General features: G+C 43.9%; 3 protein-coding genes across 8 annotated transcripts in view; 1 reads left to right on the top strand and 2 right to left on the bottom strand.

Annotated features, from left to right (window-relative positions):
• The window catches only part of LOC117603188 (ras-related protein M-Ras), a 37751-nt gene that overhangs the window by 15736 nt on the left and 5298 nt on the right, over positions 1–16717 (top strand). The gene's annotated exons all lie outside the window — the stretch shown is intronic.
• Positions 3105–10024, bottom strand: LOC117603178 (uncharacterized). Of its 5 annotated transcripts, none has more exons than XM_034322060.2 (4): positions 9036–10024; positions 6885–7025; positions 5715–6313; positions 3105–5585 (listed from the first exon to the last, which is right to left on the bottom strand). In XM_034322060.2, the coding sequence occupies exons 2-4, from the start codon at positions 7000–7002 to the stop codon at positions 3855–3857; spliced, it is 2448 nt and encodes an 815-aa protein (XP_034177951.1). In that variant the 5' UTR covers positions 7003–7025; positions 9036–10024; the 3' UTR covers positions 3105–3854. The 5 variants fall into 5 exon arrangements, with proteins under 5 accessions (XP_034177951.1, XP_034177950.1, XP_034177952.1 ...); XM_034322059.2 differs by having other exon boundaries at positions 9050–10023; XM_034322061.2 differs by lacking the exon at positions 9036–10024 and adding an exon at positions 8846–9004.
• LOC117603177 (116 kDa U5 small nuclear ribonucleoprotein component) lies at positions 12601–16598 on the bottom strand. 2 transcript variants are annotated; one of them, XM_034322056.2, is made up of 8 exons: positions 16459–16598; positions 15814–16085; positions 15476–15747; positions 14708–15396; positions 14404–14633; positions 13613–14331; positions 13271–13551; positions 12601–13155 (listed from the first exon to the last, which is right to left on the bottom strand). In XM_034322056.2, the coding sequence occupies exons 2-8, from the start codon at positions 16057–16059 to the stop codon at positions 12650–12652; spliced, it is 2943 nt and encodes a 980-aa protein (XP_034177947.1). In that variant the 5' UTR covers positions 16060–16085; positions 16459–16598; the 3' UTR covers positions 12601–12649. The 2 variants fall into 2 exon arrangements, with proteins under 2 accessions (XP_034177947.1, XP_034177948.1); XM_034322057.2 differs by lacking the exon at positions 16459–16598 and adding an exon at positions 16172–16408.

Below are 16717 nucleotides of genomic sequence, written 5' to 3'. Positions count from 1 at the left end.
CAACAAGACGTAGCGGGGTAGTTTCCAAACAAAATGATAATTAGGATAATTAGATACTCGAACGATTATTCGTATCGAATACGTAATAACATAACACGTATAATTTGCGATTTCTCTTCTGTGCTGATTCTGATTTTAATCAAGCAAATTCGTCATAACTTTAGGACCGTTCTTTGTAACATATCAAACAAGAACTCAAATCAAATACGGAAACAAAGACGTCTTAACACATTTGAATCATTGTATCTTCAATGCTTATTGACATTCTTATCTCGATTATAACTCACAGTTTGCTTATCGTAGAAATACTGTATTGCGTTAAATATGGGGTAATCATGGGCAATAATATTCATAGTAACTATATAATTAGTTGCATTCTATGTCGCGAATTGATCACGACAATGCTTTCGAAGCATAACCGATATCTCACGCTTATCATTACGATTCCTAAAATTTCTCAAACAAAAATTAATGTAACTATATATCTTAGATGATCGTCTTGGCGACAATCGAACGAAAACAACACGAACTTTTACATACAATTTCAATAACTTTTTTAATCTAAAACATTCGCATAAAGGTTGATGATTTATAGATACGATTTCAACGATCGCTCTTATGACAATCTTAATTTGTTTCTTTTTCTTTTTTTTTGGCATTCTACGCTTACGATACGTTAGATATAAAGATTTAAAGAAACATCTATAAAATCGTCACAGTTGGGCGCAAATGTTCTTCGAGTATGTTACAATGTTAACAAGCGAAGAGACAACGTAGGAAGTAACTTGTCGATCGAAAGAATTCTTGATCCCTCGTTACATCGTAGACACTGAAGTACGTAGGCGTTAAAGTCTTTGAGAATCGTAATTTTAGAAATGATTTATATCGCTTGTATTGTTAACACCTTACCGATTGTAAATCTATTTATAGACTATGATGGTTAACGATTCATTTACAGTTCAATCGAAATATAAAAATTTCGATAGATAATGTTTATGGTATCCGAGAACCGGAGGTAAGGTATTAACAAGGAAGTACACGGATATTATTTTCAACAATAGATTAATCCTTCGACCAAATATCCAATTTAAATATTCAAAGGAATACCGATTTAAGGGTTAAAGTTCGTTTTTGAAACAAATCTGATATTAACCGTTTGCGATCCATTTATCCATCCAACTTACGTCGAATTAATGTATGGAATATCACAGAGAATCCTTTGGGAGATAAAATAATAATGAAGCTAAGGATGTTAGAAAATTTTCTTTTCGTTTCATATTTCACAGACATTATAGGTAATAGTATCAGAGACACGTTTAGACTGCAAAGGATTAATATATTTCTCGTGGTTATATTTTATTAACCACCACCTCCAATAAACGTCGTCTTACTACTTCTTCAACATATGTAGATATTCCATAATCGGTGGATCAACGAATAAATTATGATCGATCGTGACGATAGAACGTAAGTCGATTTCGTTTAAAAACGCTGTAGAAAAATAACAATGCCGTAAAAATCTGGGTCCCTTTTAGTTTTTTTTTCCTTTAAATTCACCATTAAAATTCTAACGAGCAGTCCTCGTTTTTCCTAAAATGGCAGTTTTTGATTTTCAGCATACTCGAAATCGCTTGGTTCCTCTTCGATATCGTGTAACCAGGAAACTAATTGACACAAATTCGTTATTAATTGAAACGTCCGGTTTCGTGGATCTCTCTTGTTTCGTTCATGCGTTTACATTTGGCTTCGCATGTGTATGAATAAAAATTGGAGTAACTGGATATTATAATTATTTCATACATGGGTGCAAAAGGCTTTTCGTATGTGTAATAATTTCAATGGACTCTGAACGTAGCGTAGGGAGTTAATCAATAACCTTTGCTCAATTTTCCTAATTACTCAATTTCGATGCAAATGTACGACAAACCTTCAGCACCAACTTACTCGACGCGTTGCTTCTCTACACGTACTATATTCATATCATTATGTATAATGCAGTTTCATTTGATCTCTTCATTTTCATATGTATTTTCATCACGTCGATTCGTTTTACAATCTGTTTGCATATCCACCTTGACTCTTATTCGATAATTATCATACTCTCTTTACGCAATACGTACGCTCCGATCGATGTGCATACTGTTTTATAATCATTAAGATCGTTCGAGTAAGATCTGGATTCCTGGTAAACGTGTTCTTTTCTTAAATTTCGATTCTAGATTACAATAAAGAGTGTCGTGTAACTGGTAGTACGAGGGAAAAAATTGGATAAGAAAAGAGAGACACTAATTTTTTAACAATGTTATTTTATTAACTTAAAAAGTGTTGGAAATCTCGCTAACCTGGCCCTTTCGTAAGAGAATCTTTATTTCACAATTTTCCAATTGTATCCTCCTCGCAGGATTGCCATCTTCGAGCTCGTACCAGCAGTCACACGACACCCCATGTATTATTCTCAAATCGATAATAATAACAGCTACGCGAGTTTACGTTTTTATAAAATAAAAACCACGTACGTGCATATTAAGACCTCCCAATTAAACGAAAGCTTTTGCAAAGCTTTCCGCAACATCGAGTTTAATAATTATCTTCTATAATTAGTTGAGGGACTGTTCGAAACCGTCGTTCATTCGATTCGCACGCTATTAACCGCTCGGACTAATAGATACTATTTATCCTTTGCCACGAGTTGAATCGGTCTTATACTGCGATCAATATATATATATAGGTATATATGTATATATTATATAATAGACGATAATTAAATTGCACTAATACATTGCACACGTTCTCTGGCGTTCTTTGGCATCTCTATGAAGTACATGTTTCGCTAAGTTTCTAAAAAAAGGAGAGACAAGACAGTTTATCCGTCAACCATCCACCATAATCCTAACCATTCACCCAACTATTCTCTCTACAACCCCTATGACTTATATTACGTCCAATATATCTCTGTCAACCGTGGTATCATGGCCGATAGAATCGTTCGCCAAATTGCCTCTTCTTGAAAATTAGTTAGTTAACTCTAGCACGACGATTTGCGTTTAACCCCTTTGCCTTACCTTACTTGCTGACAGAGTACGTTAAAGTAAACTGTATGTAAAAAGGGAAGTGAAATATTTGATACAATGTTCCCTTGGAAACTCTCAATTTTTTGAATTAAAATTTTAATCATTGCAGACTTAATGTGAGGCTCCATATTAAGGCAAAGGGTTAATGGTTGATCATAAACACGTATACATGCATTACAAACATACGTAGTCTTAGTACATCTAGGTAACAACGGTTTTGGATACCGCTATCGTTTCTTTTTCGTTCGTGGATAAAGACACACGGAAACCTTAATTTCTCATCTAGACTGACCCTCGAACCTCTAGTAGGTCTGGGTCACCTATTGACCCGGCGTCCGCCGTTCGAAGGGTTAATACCGGTCAGTTTTGAAAAGTATACGAATTTCGTGTACCCTTACCGTATCAAATGTCGCAATCGTTCTTTCGCTTTCACTTTCCGAGTGGCCGTTCTAGTTTATGCTACCGGGTGTACCCGCGTGTCTCTTCGCACCCACGCGAAAGTCGCTCGAGTTTCACGAAACGTTTTAGGAAGCAGGAGAAAATATGTATGTATATGGTAACGTACAGCCTTTGGGTTAGTTCACATAGGAATCTTGTTTCTGTATTTTTACGCGTAAACAACTAGCAAAGAAGTGTAGGGAGAAAGATATTCTTCCGCAATCTATTCGAATCGTCAAAGAATATTCTTTCCCTAACATGGCTGACGCCTGTAGAAGTAAATAGTTGGAAAAGAAAAACCCGTCGTTCGAATAGACAGATAATGGATCGAGAACACGTCCCTGCTTACGGTGGTTGTTGCGAGGCAGTGTTAAAGTAACTGACCCTTTGATTCCTGTACTGCGAGGCGACCACCGCTTGAGGATTAGGGATATGTCTGATACCCAGATTCGGTTTAATCTTCATCCCAAAACCAGAGATTCTTTGATGAGGCTGCGGTATTCGCAGAGCCACCTTGCTGGCGATGCTGGTCGAAGCCAGCACCAGTGGATCGACCGCGTTCTTGTCGATGCTTAGCAGAGACACAGCTGCGTCAGAAAGCGTTACCAGATTAGAATCTTGACCTCGTCGTTGTTCCGAGTCCTTCGTCTTCCCTCTTAGCAGGCTTCCCGAAGAGATCGCTGGACGCGTTGGTCTGGGATTCAAGGAGGGTACGGAACAGGAGGAAGAAGAAGACGAAGAGGACGAAGAGGAGGATGGTGAGGAGGATGAGGATGAAGATGGAGACGAGGTGAAATTACCGGTGGTCAAATTGGCCGATAGATCGAGGACGTTGTTGTGCACAGCTCCGCCACTGCTCAGGTCCAATGGGATCTCATATTTGGAAGTGTTCGCTTCTAAAATGGCGCTTGATGCGGCGAAACCCGAAGGTTTCGCGACGCGCAGAGGCGCCAGTGGTGGCGGCCCCTTCTTCTTTGGGCCTGTCGTTGTCTGAACAGGGGATGGATGGTCTTTCGTTTTAGACATTATGCTCTTCAACGCGTCGCGCATCTGTTTTTCTGCTAGTAAACTTCTCACTCGGTTAGCTTTGCTTTCGCGCAATTGTTTCTCCAGTTTCTCCCGGTCCAGTCCCTTCTCGCTGTTGTTTTGAACGCGCTGTTTGGTTTTATCCTGGAAATTTTCACCCGTCTTGTTCACAGCTACCAGACCCAATCGTCGAAGGATCTCCTCGTCTTTCTTCGGACGATCCGTCTCAACTTGCTCCGCTGCTTTAACGGTTTCCGGTTCGGTTTCCTCTTTCTTGGTTGTAGACCTACACTTCGAAGTCGCGTTTCTCTGATCGGCCCTGTCCGTCGTAGCCGAGGATGTTTCCTCTCCTTGGGTACTTATATTCTGCGCGATTCTGACAACCTCGTCCGGTATGCTGTCTATGATTTCCTCTATAGTCTCTTCGGTATCACCCAAGTTCTCCTTCGTACCGGTTTCATCTCGAATCGAGGAACTCGACGTTCGTTGACTGACTTTGATCTTCTCCCTTCTAACTGCTCTCATCTGCAGCAACTTCTCCTTGGTTTGGCCACTGCTGGTGCTCGACGTGATCCTCGGTGGACACGGCGTTAATCGAACCTTCAGCTTCAACAGATCCTCCCTCGGCGTGGTGGTGATTTCGGCGATTACTCGTTTGTTCCGTCGTTTCCTACGCTTTCGGTGCTCTAATCGCGTCAACTCCTTGCTCTTCGAGCTTTCTGCAGTGTGGCTACTTTGTATCGGCACGAGGTCGGGAGTTCTCATGACGGGCGTCACCTCGCATCGGGGTTTCTTCGCCTTCGACTCTTTGTCGCGTTCCAAATTCGCTTCCAAGGATCGAGGCGGCTCGCTACTACTTTCTAAAATCCTACGAGCCTCCACTTCGCATTCTTGGGCTGGTTTTGGACTCGGCGGAGGAGTCGGCGGTCTTTGGATGTTCTCCATGGTCGTGGCATCCTTGCTCGTCCCATCGTCGTAAGAACTCAATCTCGACATCGGATCGGTATCCTCTTTACGTACCACGCGATAAAACAGCTTCATGGGTGCTTCCTGTAACGTGAAAATCATCACACCCCTCTATGGGTTCGTCGTTCTCAAAGGGATAAACTCGTTACCCTCGGTTAAACAGAGACTAGTTGGATACGTATATTAGTATAGTAAATAAAGTTAGAAACTTACCCTCTTCCAACCGAATATGCAGGCAAGGTCTAACAGAGTCCAGGATTGGTCCAGGAGCATCATCTTCGTGCCACCTCGTCGTTGCTCGTTGTTCTTCTCGCACAGCATTTCGATCCTATTGTTCGTTCCTTGAGAGTTAGCTTCTTCCCAGCCTCTCTTTAGCATTAACAGTCGCACAAGGTGTCGAACTGTTACTCCTGCAGGACACTTGAGATATCTGGTGCTTCTAACGCGTACAGCGTCTTCGTGTTTCGCTTGCGATTCAACATTGTTTCGGTGTCGTGACCCGGTACGATTTTCCGTTGGCTGACCATGTGCCTCCTCTTCCGGTTCGTCGAGCTCGCACAGGCTTAGGCTAACGAAATCGTCCAAGGTTAAGTCCAGGGCTCCCAAGGGTAGGGCCAGAGGCGGGCATTGTGGGTTCACCAGACGGAAGTGACGTCTTCGCTCGAGCTCGGACCGAAAGAGACCCGGTACCACCAGATACACCAGTCGTTGCAGCTTCACGTCAGGCAAAAGCGGCGGAGTTGTCGCGACATTGCACACGGGACACGCTCGTGCACCGCTGCTCAATCTTCTGACTATGCAACCTCTGCAAACTAGAGGGTCGTGTTTCTTGCATTAGGTTCTTGCGTATCGAGTGGCCGATTTCGAAATATGGAAAGTCTGACACGATTTCATGACATAAATTAGCACTTGAAGCTTAACGAATAAACTAATTTACAATTTAATATTGTTCATTAGCAAATATTCAATCGGTTATCACTGAGTCTGTGTGGACGATATTTCACCGGTTACCATGCAATCTGTAGCCACTCGTTTTCGCAATCTCCATCTACCCGCTCCGGGAGGGTATTAGAACCGCGCGGAACGGAGAGCGATGCGGTTAGTCACCCTCCTCGAATTTAGCCACCCTGCCAGAGGGGCAGACGAACGAACCGACTATTTCACGCACGCGAAGCAGATACGTTTGTTCGAAGTACAGCAAGACACGCGTTATTTCTCTCGTCGTTATCAACCGAAATCGGTTGTCTGTAAAACGCTTCGATGATTTTCCATTGCAAACGAATGCTAATAGAAACGAATGATGACATGCAACTTGAATGGGTAAAGAATGTTTTTTTTTGCCGATAAGCCGTGAACAATGGACGGTTCAAAGGTAATACTAACAAGAATGCAGACATTCCATCAGGGTTGTAGCATCTATGAGGTAGCCTCTGCACAGAGGACACACGATATGTTCGTTCAAGTCTTTAACCAGTGGCTTCTCCCTCTCCTTTGCCTCCATGTCGCTACTCGGTTCTGAAACAGCTGTGCCACACGATTGTTAATCCACCGTTGTCGGATCAGGCGGAGACAATTAACACCTTATCTATAGTTCGCTGATAATAAGCACTATCGTATTATAACTTGACAGTAACTAATAATTAGAATTTGTCGGCCGCGAATTCCTTGAAATCTACAAAGATGATGAGACAATGACCGTCAAAGCGTTAAGGACCTTCTAATTAGTAGACAAGACAAAAGAAAAGAAAAAAACGTTGGTCGCCTCCCTCGTGCTTTCAAGATTTACACGCCCCGTTCCGATTCATTCCACACGACAGAGAACGCGTCGCCGATCGGTGATCTCTGGCTTATCTAAAATTAAATCGCTTAATGCACGCATTAATACCGACACCCACGGTATCGATGCGTATTCTAATATAATGGGAGCATAGGATTCCGAAATGCAGGTAGCCGGCGCATAGGTTATCCTGAAGCAGCATAAGGGACAGAGGGGAGGAATACAGGCGGATAATCACATTCGGAGCGGCGATTTTCATTTCTGTCAGGCCGGTGCATGCCGTCGATATTATTTAGAATAATGAAATATCTCGTGAAGTGCTAAGGGGGAAGCGAGTTACGTCTGGACTTTAAGGTCTATCTCTTTAAAGGGGATGCTTTCTCTTCCCTCCCTCTCTGTCTCTGTCGGTACAGGCATTCGATAGTATTTTCCAGCAGATAAGCTTACGTTCCGTATCCATGGTGAACATTAAAGACGAACATTTCGCCGTTGGCAAAGCGGTTCTAATAGAGACTCGGCTGTTCGCGAACGGTCGTTAAGTGGTTGCAAATGAAATCTCCTCGGCTCCTACGATTCTTTGGAGCAACGTTATCGTGGCTCGACGGTGAAAGATAGAGAAAGAGAGAGATTAAAGGGAAATTTCTTGGTGGTCGATCGAATCGAGCGGACGAGCGTATACCTACATCGATGCCACGGAGACGGTAGATGGGTACAACGAGGTCCTCGCGTGAAAGGTACTTGACAGTGAAACCAACCGGTCACGCGACCAGTGTCGGCCTGGAAAAACTAGGTTTTTAGAGCTTGCGCGAACTGATCTCCCGCGCGATAATAAACGCACTGGCCAAGTTGTCACTGCGCATGGCTAACGAACTCTGGCTGGAAGGAAACTCTCGACCACCTGTGTGTTGGGCTACGACACAGTCGGCTACTCACGTTCAAGCAATTTCGGTCCGTGAATGATCCGCCAAGGCCGGGAACGCGACAGGGACGAAGGTGGGGTCACCAGGAATGGCAGGAGTAATGAAGAGGTGGAGAAAAGGGAGACGGACAGAGATAAACGGAGTGGGAGGGAAAGAGAAAGGGATCGGAGTAAGAGAAGGGCCTTTAGACTCGAACTTGAGAAAGGTCTGGCGCCAAGTCCGGAGAGATCGAATTCGTTCGCGGTGTAAACGTTGCGGTCTCCCCGTTCGATTCTCGAGGGAGTCGCAGTCGCGATCTCAATTTTTCATCGACCGTCCGAATCGAGGAGACCGTAGCGTGTCTCTGTTTTTCATTCCGGTCACGTCTTCTACGCTCGACGAACACGAGGTCGTGGTTGAAAAACGACGGAGTAAATAAATTTGATCGCGACACGTCGGTAAAAAGCGAACGGGGGAAAGAAGGGAAAGGATTCTAAAGGATGATAAAGGGAAAGGGGGGAAAAAAGAGAAATAATTGGAAATGAAGAGAGCTGTCGACGATAGAAGCGTTGCCACGGTAACACATCGGTGATCCCGAGCGTTTTTGCTCGGAACTTGGAACTCGGAACTCGGAACTCGGAATTCGGAACTCGGAACTCGGAACGTACCGGTCCGAGAGCGAGAGCAGCAGGTCCGGTAGCTATTCGAGGCAACAGGATCTCGCGGGCAGCACGGTGCGGCGCTGCTCGCTCCTATCTTCGAGAGAGGATCGCGAGAGTACGGAGAGTAGCCACGGTTGTTTGGCGATTCACGCGACTACCACACACGTTTCTCAGGGCGGTGTATAGAGACGCTTACATGTAGGTGCTTACCAGCGTAGCGAGTGAGATGGTCGTGGTGGCCAGCAGCGAGCTGCCGTCCCGGCTGGCAGCGGAACGTAGCAGCGGACGTGGCAACGACGGTGTTCTTGGTTGCCGTATCGCCGCCGCTTCTCGCGGTGCAGCGAACGAAGAGAGGTGGCAACGCCGCTCCGTCCGTCGGCGTGCGGCGCCCCGAGGCTCTCTCTCGCGATAGCGCGCTCGTTGTCGTCGCTCACGCCGTCGCACTCCTCACCACGGTCGTCACGAACCCGTGACCGCGAGCAATCCTGATAACTCGCACGCCGCCAGCTACGTACCATCACGTCCCTACTGCCTGCGAGTACAGCGCCGCGCACATGTCCGATGATTTCGACCCGATTCTCTCTTTCTCCTTCCCCTTCCTTCCTTCCTTCCTTCCTTCCTTCCTTCCTTCCTTCCGCGATCCCTCTCTCTCTCTCTCCTTGATCTCCTCTTCCTTTACCACGTATCTTTTCGTTTGACTCTTCCTGCCTTTTTACGCGTTCATTTTTCTCCCTCCTGTCGTGAAAAGAAGAGAAATTCCGTCGTCACTGCCGTCCTCGCGCACCACGTTATTTCGCCGTCAACGACGTGGTTGTCGATCGACCGGTGGGTCGACAGGCGTGCGCGCTCTTTCCCGCGTACTCTTTCTTTCTCTCGCTTTCTGTCTCCCCCCTGTCGTACACTCTTTCTCTGTCTCTGTCTGTCCCCCCTCCGGCGCCTCTGTGTCACCCCCTCCCCTTCCTCTTCGAGGACTCACGGGGTCTCGTCTCGCGGCTTGCAAATGCAACGTAACCGCTGGCTCTCTCGACTACGAGTCCAATTCGGTGCACTCGATGCACTCGGCCCACTCTCGTCGAACGAGTGCAACGATGCACGATGATATCGCGATCCAACGACGGCGGTAGCGATTCACCGAGGAGAGAGAGTAACTGTGTGTGCACCGGTGGCGCCGAACTGCGGCGGTAGTCGTTGCCAGTTTTCGATACGGTGCGATTAGAACGACGCTGTACGGAAACGACGGGAAGACACGGGCTCCGTTCGTATCGACCCCGCCTAAACCCCGCCTCGCTGCGACGGAGCCGCACGAACGACGCCGAGCGTCGTCGAGCGTCGACGAACCAGCCCGTTTCCTTTCCCGACCTCGTCCTTTTCCGCGATTCCGACCTTTCCGCTTCTTGCTCGCGTTTACCTTACCCCCTCGACTGTGCCCTTTGCGCTTTTCCATCTATCGCACCCTTCGATATACATCGATCGGTTCATCGATCGACGCAGATCGATCGGACCATTCGGCATTTGCCCGTAATCGGGAGACCATAACCCGCTGCTATTCGGATCTTCGCATCGACTAAGCTGTTCATGACATGCATTTTCTTCGATAGGTACTTTCCTTTTTTTTGAAAGAAAATATCAGAAATCGTGCGAGATGAACGCACGTTTGTAAGTTTAGAAACGACGCATAAGTATGCATGGCTAATCAGCGCGAAGAACTCGTTGGACCGATGCTCGAGCGTCATCTGACCATGCAGTCCCTTTCCACGTCGCTCTAATTATCAAATGCATCCAGTGCCGTCGCGGTGCATCGAGCATAAAAAGAGCGGCTTTCGAACAGTGCCGTATTACGAACGGTAACCTGTCCCCGTAGCAATAAAAAGTATATCGACGAGCTGTAACGATAAATATGCAGGTACATAACGGTGGCAAGTGCGTGCTAGCACATATGCAGCACCGCTCGAAAAGTTCACATTGTAGCCTCTAGTTTCATAACTTTGGTCTATTTGTTATAAGAAACAATACGTTTCCATTTGTACGTTCTGCAGAAAGTAATGGCATTACTCTAGTTATTACGAATTAATGACCGGTTGATCGTAATGGACGCTGCTTGCGTTATTCGGAGAACTTACGGTCTGCTTCCGTCATGAGTTTCTAATGCTAAGTCCAGACCCAAAAACTGTTTGTTAACAGTTTATACACATTTGTTTCCCTGTTTAAAAGCAAAAGTATGTAAATCTGGACTAAGTTTATTGCGTTGGTTTTTCTCGACAAAATGCAGCGTCAACGTTATTCTCGTTTATAGGCCAGCACCACTTTGACTCCAGATTGTCGATAAATGGCGGGTCATTTTATCGTACAGTTATGGATAGATTATTGTTCATATCTCCAGATTATTGCCTAAATCGTTCGCCCAGAGTTACAGAACGTAACTCAATAAAATCAAGCATTTTCTTGCAACGAAGCATGTCTCTTCCGAACATAGAAAATCAACTTTCTATCATTCAATATTCGAAAGTTTACTCCATCCATATAACAAAGCGTATCGTTCAATTCTAACGCAAAGATCAAACGGTAAAGAAGTGCGATTACGCGTGTGTATACGGCAGCGAGGGGTCGAGAGTGGACGAAAGCGAGAAAGAGATAGAGAGGAGAACGAGAAGTCGACCGATCGATCGGCGACGACGCGGTAGCCCGCTTCATAGCGACATTGCCTTGAAAAGAGACAGTCGCTGAACGAACCCGGTTTCGCGTCCATCGAGGCACGACTCCCTGGTCGATCGGCGCCCATGGGCGGCCGGATGGGCGTGGTTACAGCTGTTAAAATGGCGTCAGGCTCCAACCACTCCGTCCACCCATTCGACTGCGCGCAGTTGCGGCTCAGCCCATCAACTGCGCGCGCCTCCCGTCTCTTCGATACTTATAGCTCCCCAATCGAATCTCCGATACGGCCTTTGTTTTCATATTTTATAATTAATCCATTCTTACAATTCGATAATTATACATTTTCCATACGTCAGAATCGAAAAGAATAACCTATCGAAGAAACGATGGCCTCGAGTCGGGGAGGAATATTCGGAGAAGCGCCTCTCGCTTCTAGAACCTTCTTAGAATTCGATAGTTGCACTTCTCGAGACATTTCGATCGATAGGAGTGATAATTTGAAAATGCGATTATGCAGAACATGTTTGTTAATACGATTTGCGTTTCTAGAGCCTTGGAATTTGATTATAGTTGCGAAGCCGTTCCAATTGTTAGAAACGATGTAGGATCGAATATAGATGTTTGAAGAAACCATCGTTTCTAGGAAAATCTGATATATTTAATGTTTAAAACGATAAACTGGTTTAAAATTAAATTAAGAAAGATACTGTCGCATAGGAAAGATAATGGTTCTTGAAAATTTTCGAGGGAATGGATACGGACGAAATCTTGTCCATATGTTACAGTCGACTTTCGACTATACTATTTCGCAATAGCAGCTCGGTGGAATGTTTCACTTCGCGTTCTTTGGCACGAGTTGCCGACCGAGTATTTATTTTCGCACGGTCACGAGTTGAAGCGTCTCTCGTTTTATTTTAAGATCAAGCTCGATAACGAGGCGCCGCAAGTTTTTCCTTCTTCGATCGCTTTGAAACCTCGCTAAATTTAAAAGCGAATTCCATGGAAAATTCCTCTTATGAAATCTTCCGTATTTTTTCTTAAAAATCATTTATCAATTGGAATAATAAAGAGGATAATGGTAGATAGAAACACACAAATTTGTTATATAAAATTATTTCTTTAATGATAAAATTAGTGTACGAAATTTATAGCTACAGATTACAATGGATAATTAAGTAATACATCTTGTCTAGCTAATTCAAGTAACATAGGATCGTCGAAGAATTTGTTGATGGACACGTCCTCGGACAGTCCCTTCCGTCTTCGTGTTTTCAACATAAATTCCCTAGCTAAATGGGTGGCTGGTTGTGGTTCGAGGGGTCGTATCGTAATACTTTTATCCAAAGGATCGCCAGGTACGATTTGCCAATGGTGGAATACGGACAGACAGAAAGCCTGACCTTGCGTGTGCGTTCGCAAGTCGGTCTCAAAACCGAAGCTATCGATCGCTGGGATGAAAGCCTTAATGGTGTATAAAGGACTTCCGGGAACGGGAGCGTCTTGGGTCACGTGACCTCTCCTTTTAGCCAGTACCGTATATACGGCAGACACGCAATCGGCGGGTGCCTGGACTTCGACGAACAAGTAGGGCTCCATCAACCTTGGTGTCGCCATGAGGAAAGCAGAATAGGCTACCCTTCTGGCGGTGGGAATTATTTGACCACCTAAGATAAAGAGAAGAGGACAGGGTTTAACTTAAAACTTATAAACTAGGTTCAGGAGGATTAGTAATCTAAGGGGAGTGAAATTTTTATTTAGGAAGAAACGAAAACTATGTACCTCCTCGATGGAGAGGTTCCTGGGCAATGACGGCATCCAGGATTTTGAATTTCACGTTCCTAATTGGTTCCTCGCAGAGTGGACCCTCCCGAGTACCCCATTGGAACCCTTGAATAATGGCGTCACGGGCGCTGTTCAATAACGTTTTGTCCACTTCCGATGGCAATGTGTCGTCGACTAAAATGTTAGGTCCAGTGGAGTCTGGACCAAATGCCCATATACTTCGGGCAGCCAACAAATCCCAGTCGTACTTTGTTTGAAAGAACTCTCCTAGTCGCTTCCTGCACAATGAAACACATCCTGTTTCGTATATGATTTGTAACATACAAAAGTTTTACTTACTTGTTCCATGTGATTCGAACATGTTCTGCTTCAATATCTTCGGCAAGACCTCTTTCAAGAGGCTCGGCGATCATGGTTAACTTGTTACGTTTATTTGGTGTTTCGGCGAAACATTTTAGGGAACTTGTTTCTACTACTGTCTCCGCGAATGCTACTACAGGGTCCGCCACTTTTATGTCGATCTCAGAGTACATACGACGCAAGTCGTGCATCGCACAATCCAAGTACAGTTCACCCGTTCCTAAGACTACGTGTTCGCCACTCTCTTCGACTCTGGTACCCAATAGAGGATAGCTTTTGTTCACTTTTCTCAAACCATCTAACATTTTTGGTAACTCTGAGGGGTTGACAGGCTCGACGGCTATTTTAATTACACTCTGCGTATTGAATTTCAGCGGACGGAAGATGTGGAGATCGTCTGAGTTGTTCAGATCGGTAATCGTGCTTGTCTTTACGATCGGTCTGTCTATGCCCTCGATAAGAACCCAATTGCCCGCAGGTACTCTGTTCAATTCGATCGAATAACGTGCCTCACTGATCCATAGTCTTCCAACTGTAAGAACGCGAGAATCCTCTTCGTCTGTACGCGAGTACGCTTCGCCCAATACGCGGACGCGTTGTCCTGCCTCGAGGGTTCCGGACATGACCCTTCCCAGGACTACGAACAGCGTACAGTCCTCGGTGGGATACATTTTTGTACTGTGGATCATTAATCTTCCCTGCAAAGAGAATTTAATTTGTTTAATGAAGTATTAGATATTAAATTTACACGATAATTCGCAAGTACTAACATCCGGGTCGCAATTAATCATGTCTTGCGCTAAAGGTGAATCCATGGGACCAGTGTACACATGTTGAACCTTGACTGGTGCATGTGACTGAGGGCTGGGGACATGAGCTACGCACATGTCCACTAGTCCACACATATCACCCAAGAAACGTGTGCACACCAGCCTCAACAGAGGTCTGATGTTCATTTTCATTTCCTCTGATGTTAATCTTATCCCCAGTTCATCCAGTACTGTGGAAGTAAATTACATAATTATACCCCGACGAATTAAACTTGTTACATTAATTTATAACCAATCGACTAACCATCGGGTAGAGTCGTGTCAACATCACCGACGACTTGAGCGAATATCTTGTACAAAGGCTCGAGAATGAACTCGATGAAGCTACGTTGTGCAGTATTGTGAGGTGGTTTTTTGGTAAACTTCCGCGTTTTTGAATTAAAGTATATGTCGCCCCATAATCTTTTCGCGAATTCATTGGCATTCAGGGTGGGATGGGTTTTGGCGTAAAGTGCCGCAAAGGATTTAAGGGTGAAACAGACATTGTATTCAGAACTTGCGAAGCATACGTTTCCGATCGCTGGAGATACAAAAGAGGGATTCTCAGAATCTGAGTACAGGGCTATCAGTCCATTGATCTCTTCAATGATATGTCTCAATTTGTAATACGCGTCTAGGGGTGGTAATTTTAATTCTAGTATCAATCGGTCTATCTTGTTTATGCACACTGTTAACGCGAGTTTTTCCTGTAACGCGTGTTTTAACAGACGTTCGGTATTTAACATGACTCCTTCAGCAGCGTCGACGATCAACACCGCTCCATCGGATAAACGTATAGCTGCTGTCGCTTCGTCTGAGAAGTTTACATGACCCGGTGTGTCGAATATATTTAGGAGATAGGATTTTGACTTCACGTCTTGTAACAGTAAGGTCACGGGGGTTGCCTTGGTCGATACACCCCGTTGTTGCTCCGTGAATAATGTGTCTGTATACCTAGACAAAAGATAGGGTTTTTATTCATCATTGATGGTGCAAAGTATTTACAATGTCTGCAACTAGGTCAGTGGTATACCTCAGTGGTTTTTCATCTGTTACACTGTGCAGATAGGGATGAGTCTGTCTTACTAGACAATCAACTAAGGTGGTTTTGCCATGGTGCAAGTGACCAAGTAAAACAACATTTCTTATGAGATGAGGTGCATCCATCATATCAGCTAAAAATTCTATGCTGTATGTTGTCTCTGGAAGTTGCTGTTGTTTTATTTGAAACTTTGGTCTTCTGGTTGGTGCTATCAATGGCTTGTCTAGTGGCTGTGCATCTTCTTCTTGCACTAGAGTTTCTACCTATAATTTATCATAAATGAATAATTGATAATAAGCACTGGAAACATTTATAATCACTTGGCTTACCTCTGGTCCATAAACTTCTAAAGCACTAGGATAATATCTTTTATCCTCGTGCAATACAACTGCCATAGAATTGCCTTGCTCCATTTGTTCTCTAGACTCATCCTTATCTTCTTCCATTTCCTCATCTGAGCGGTCTCTGTCTTCTGCATCATCTCCAGCATTTCCATATTCATTTTCATCTTCACTATCAGAGGCCAAATCCGGGCCAATGTAATTGCCAAATTCATCATATAGGTCTGTATCCATGGTGGATTTGTCTTTTAATTAAATAACTGCAAATATAAGGGATAAGCTGTTTACTTATATGTTACATGCGATGAACTTTTTATAAAAGCCGATTATAATTATGATTATTTACAATTGGTTAAGAAGTTGTACATAACCTCAAACTGAGAAATAACCGGTCTTATTTTAGTAATTAAAATAGTTAACAGCCATTAACCATTTTTATTGGAATTAATACAACATTTACAAAAGATGAGTTCTATACATTTGTCAAAATTGATACTGTTTAAACAGTAATACATGTACGACTACTCAACGTTATATATTTGTAACTGGTAATGGCTGTAAACTTGTTTTAAATCAATATAAGTGAATTATGAAATAAAACAAAAATGTTTTTTAAAAGTTTTTAATTATTACATTAAATATACAAATACGGAATGTCACTAATATTTGTCTTCTACTACACGTGCGTATTCCCGCTTGCATTTACACACAATCGTGTAATCTTGTATTACAGAACGAAGTACTTAGAATACAAGAACAAAATGACTTGCCAATATAAGGAAAATACTTTTGTGAAGGGTTCTTATTCTATGTTAATGGGGATGGTAAATTTTTGTTAAAATACGTTTAATATAATGATCAAATCTGCAAAGATAGAAAAGGAAATAATTTC

This window comes from Osmia lignaria, chromosome 4 (genome assembly GCF_051020975.1).
Source record: "Osmia lignaria lignaria isolate PbOS001 chromosome 4, iyOsmLign1, whole genome shotgun sequence".
In the NCBI taxonomy this organism is placed as follows: domain Eukaryota; kingdom Metazoa; phylum Arthropoda; class Insecta; order Hymenoptera; family Megachilidae; genus Osmia; species Osmia lignaria.
Note: the sequence above shows the minus strand (reverse complement) of the source record. Positions and strands in the feature narration are given on the sequence as shown.

Excerpts from the sequence above, each read along its gene's own strand:
- LOC117603178 (XM_034322058.2), bottom strand. The coding sequence starts at position 7,747 with ATGTTCACCATGGATACGGAAC. Across the intron at positions 7,026-7,725 it reads GTTCACCATGGATACGGAAC|CTGTTTCAGAACCGAGTAGC; the intron begins GTAAGCTTATCT and ends CGTGTGGCACAG. Across the intron at positions 6,314-6,884 it reads GATGGAATGTCTGCATTCTT|TTTGCAGAGGTTGCATAGTC; the intron begins GTTAGTATTACC and ends ACGACCCTCTAG.
- LOC117603177 (XM_034322056.2), bottom strand. The coding sequence starts at position 16,059 with ATGGATACAGACCTATATGATGAATTTGGCAATTACATTGGCCCGGAT. Across the intron at positions 15,748-15,813 it reads TAGAAGTTTATGGACCAGAG|GTAGAAACTCTAGTGCAAGA; the intron begins GTAAGCCAAGTG and ends GATAAATTATAG. Across the intron at positions 13,552-13,612 it reads GTTCGAATCACATGGAACAA|GAAGCGACTAGGAGAGTTCT; the intron begins GTAAGTAAAACT and ends TTCATTGTGCAG.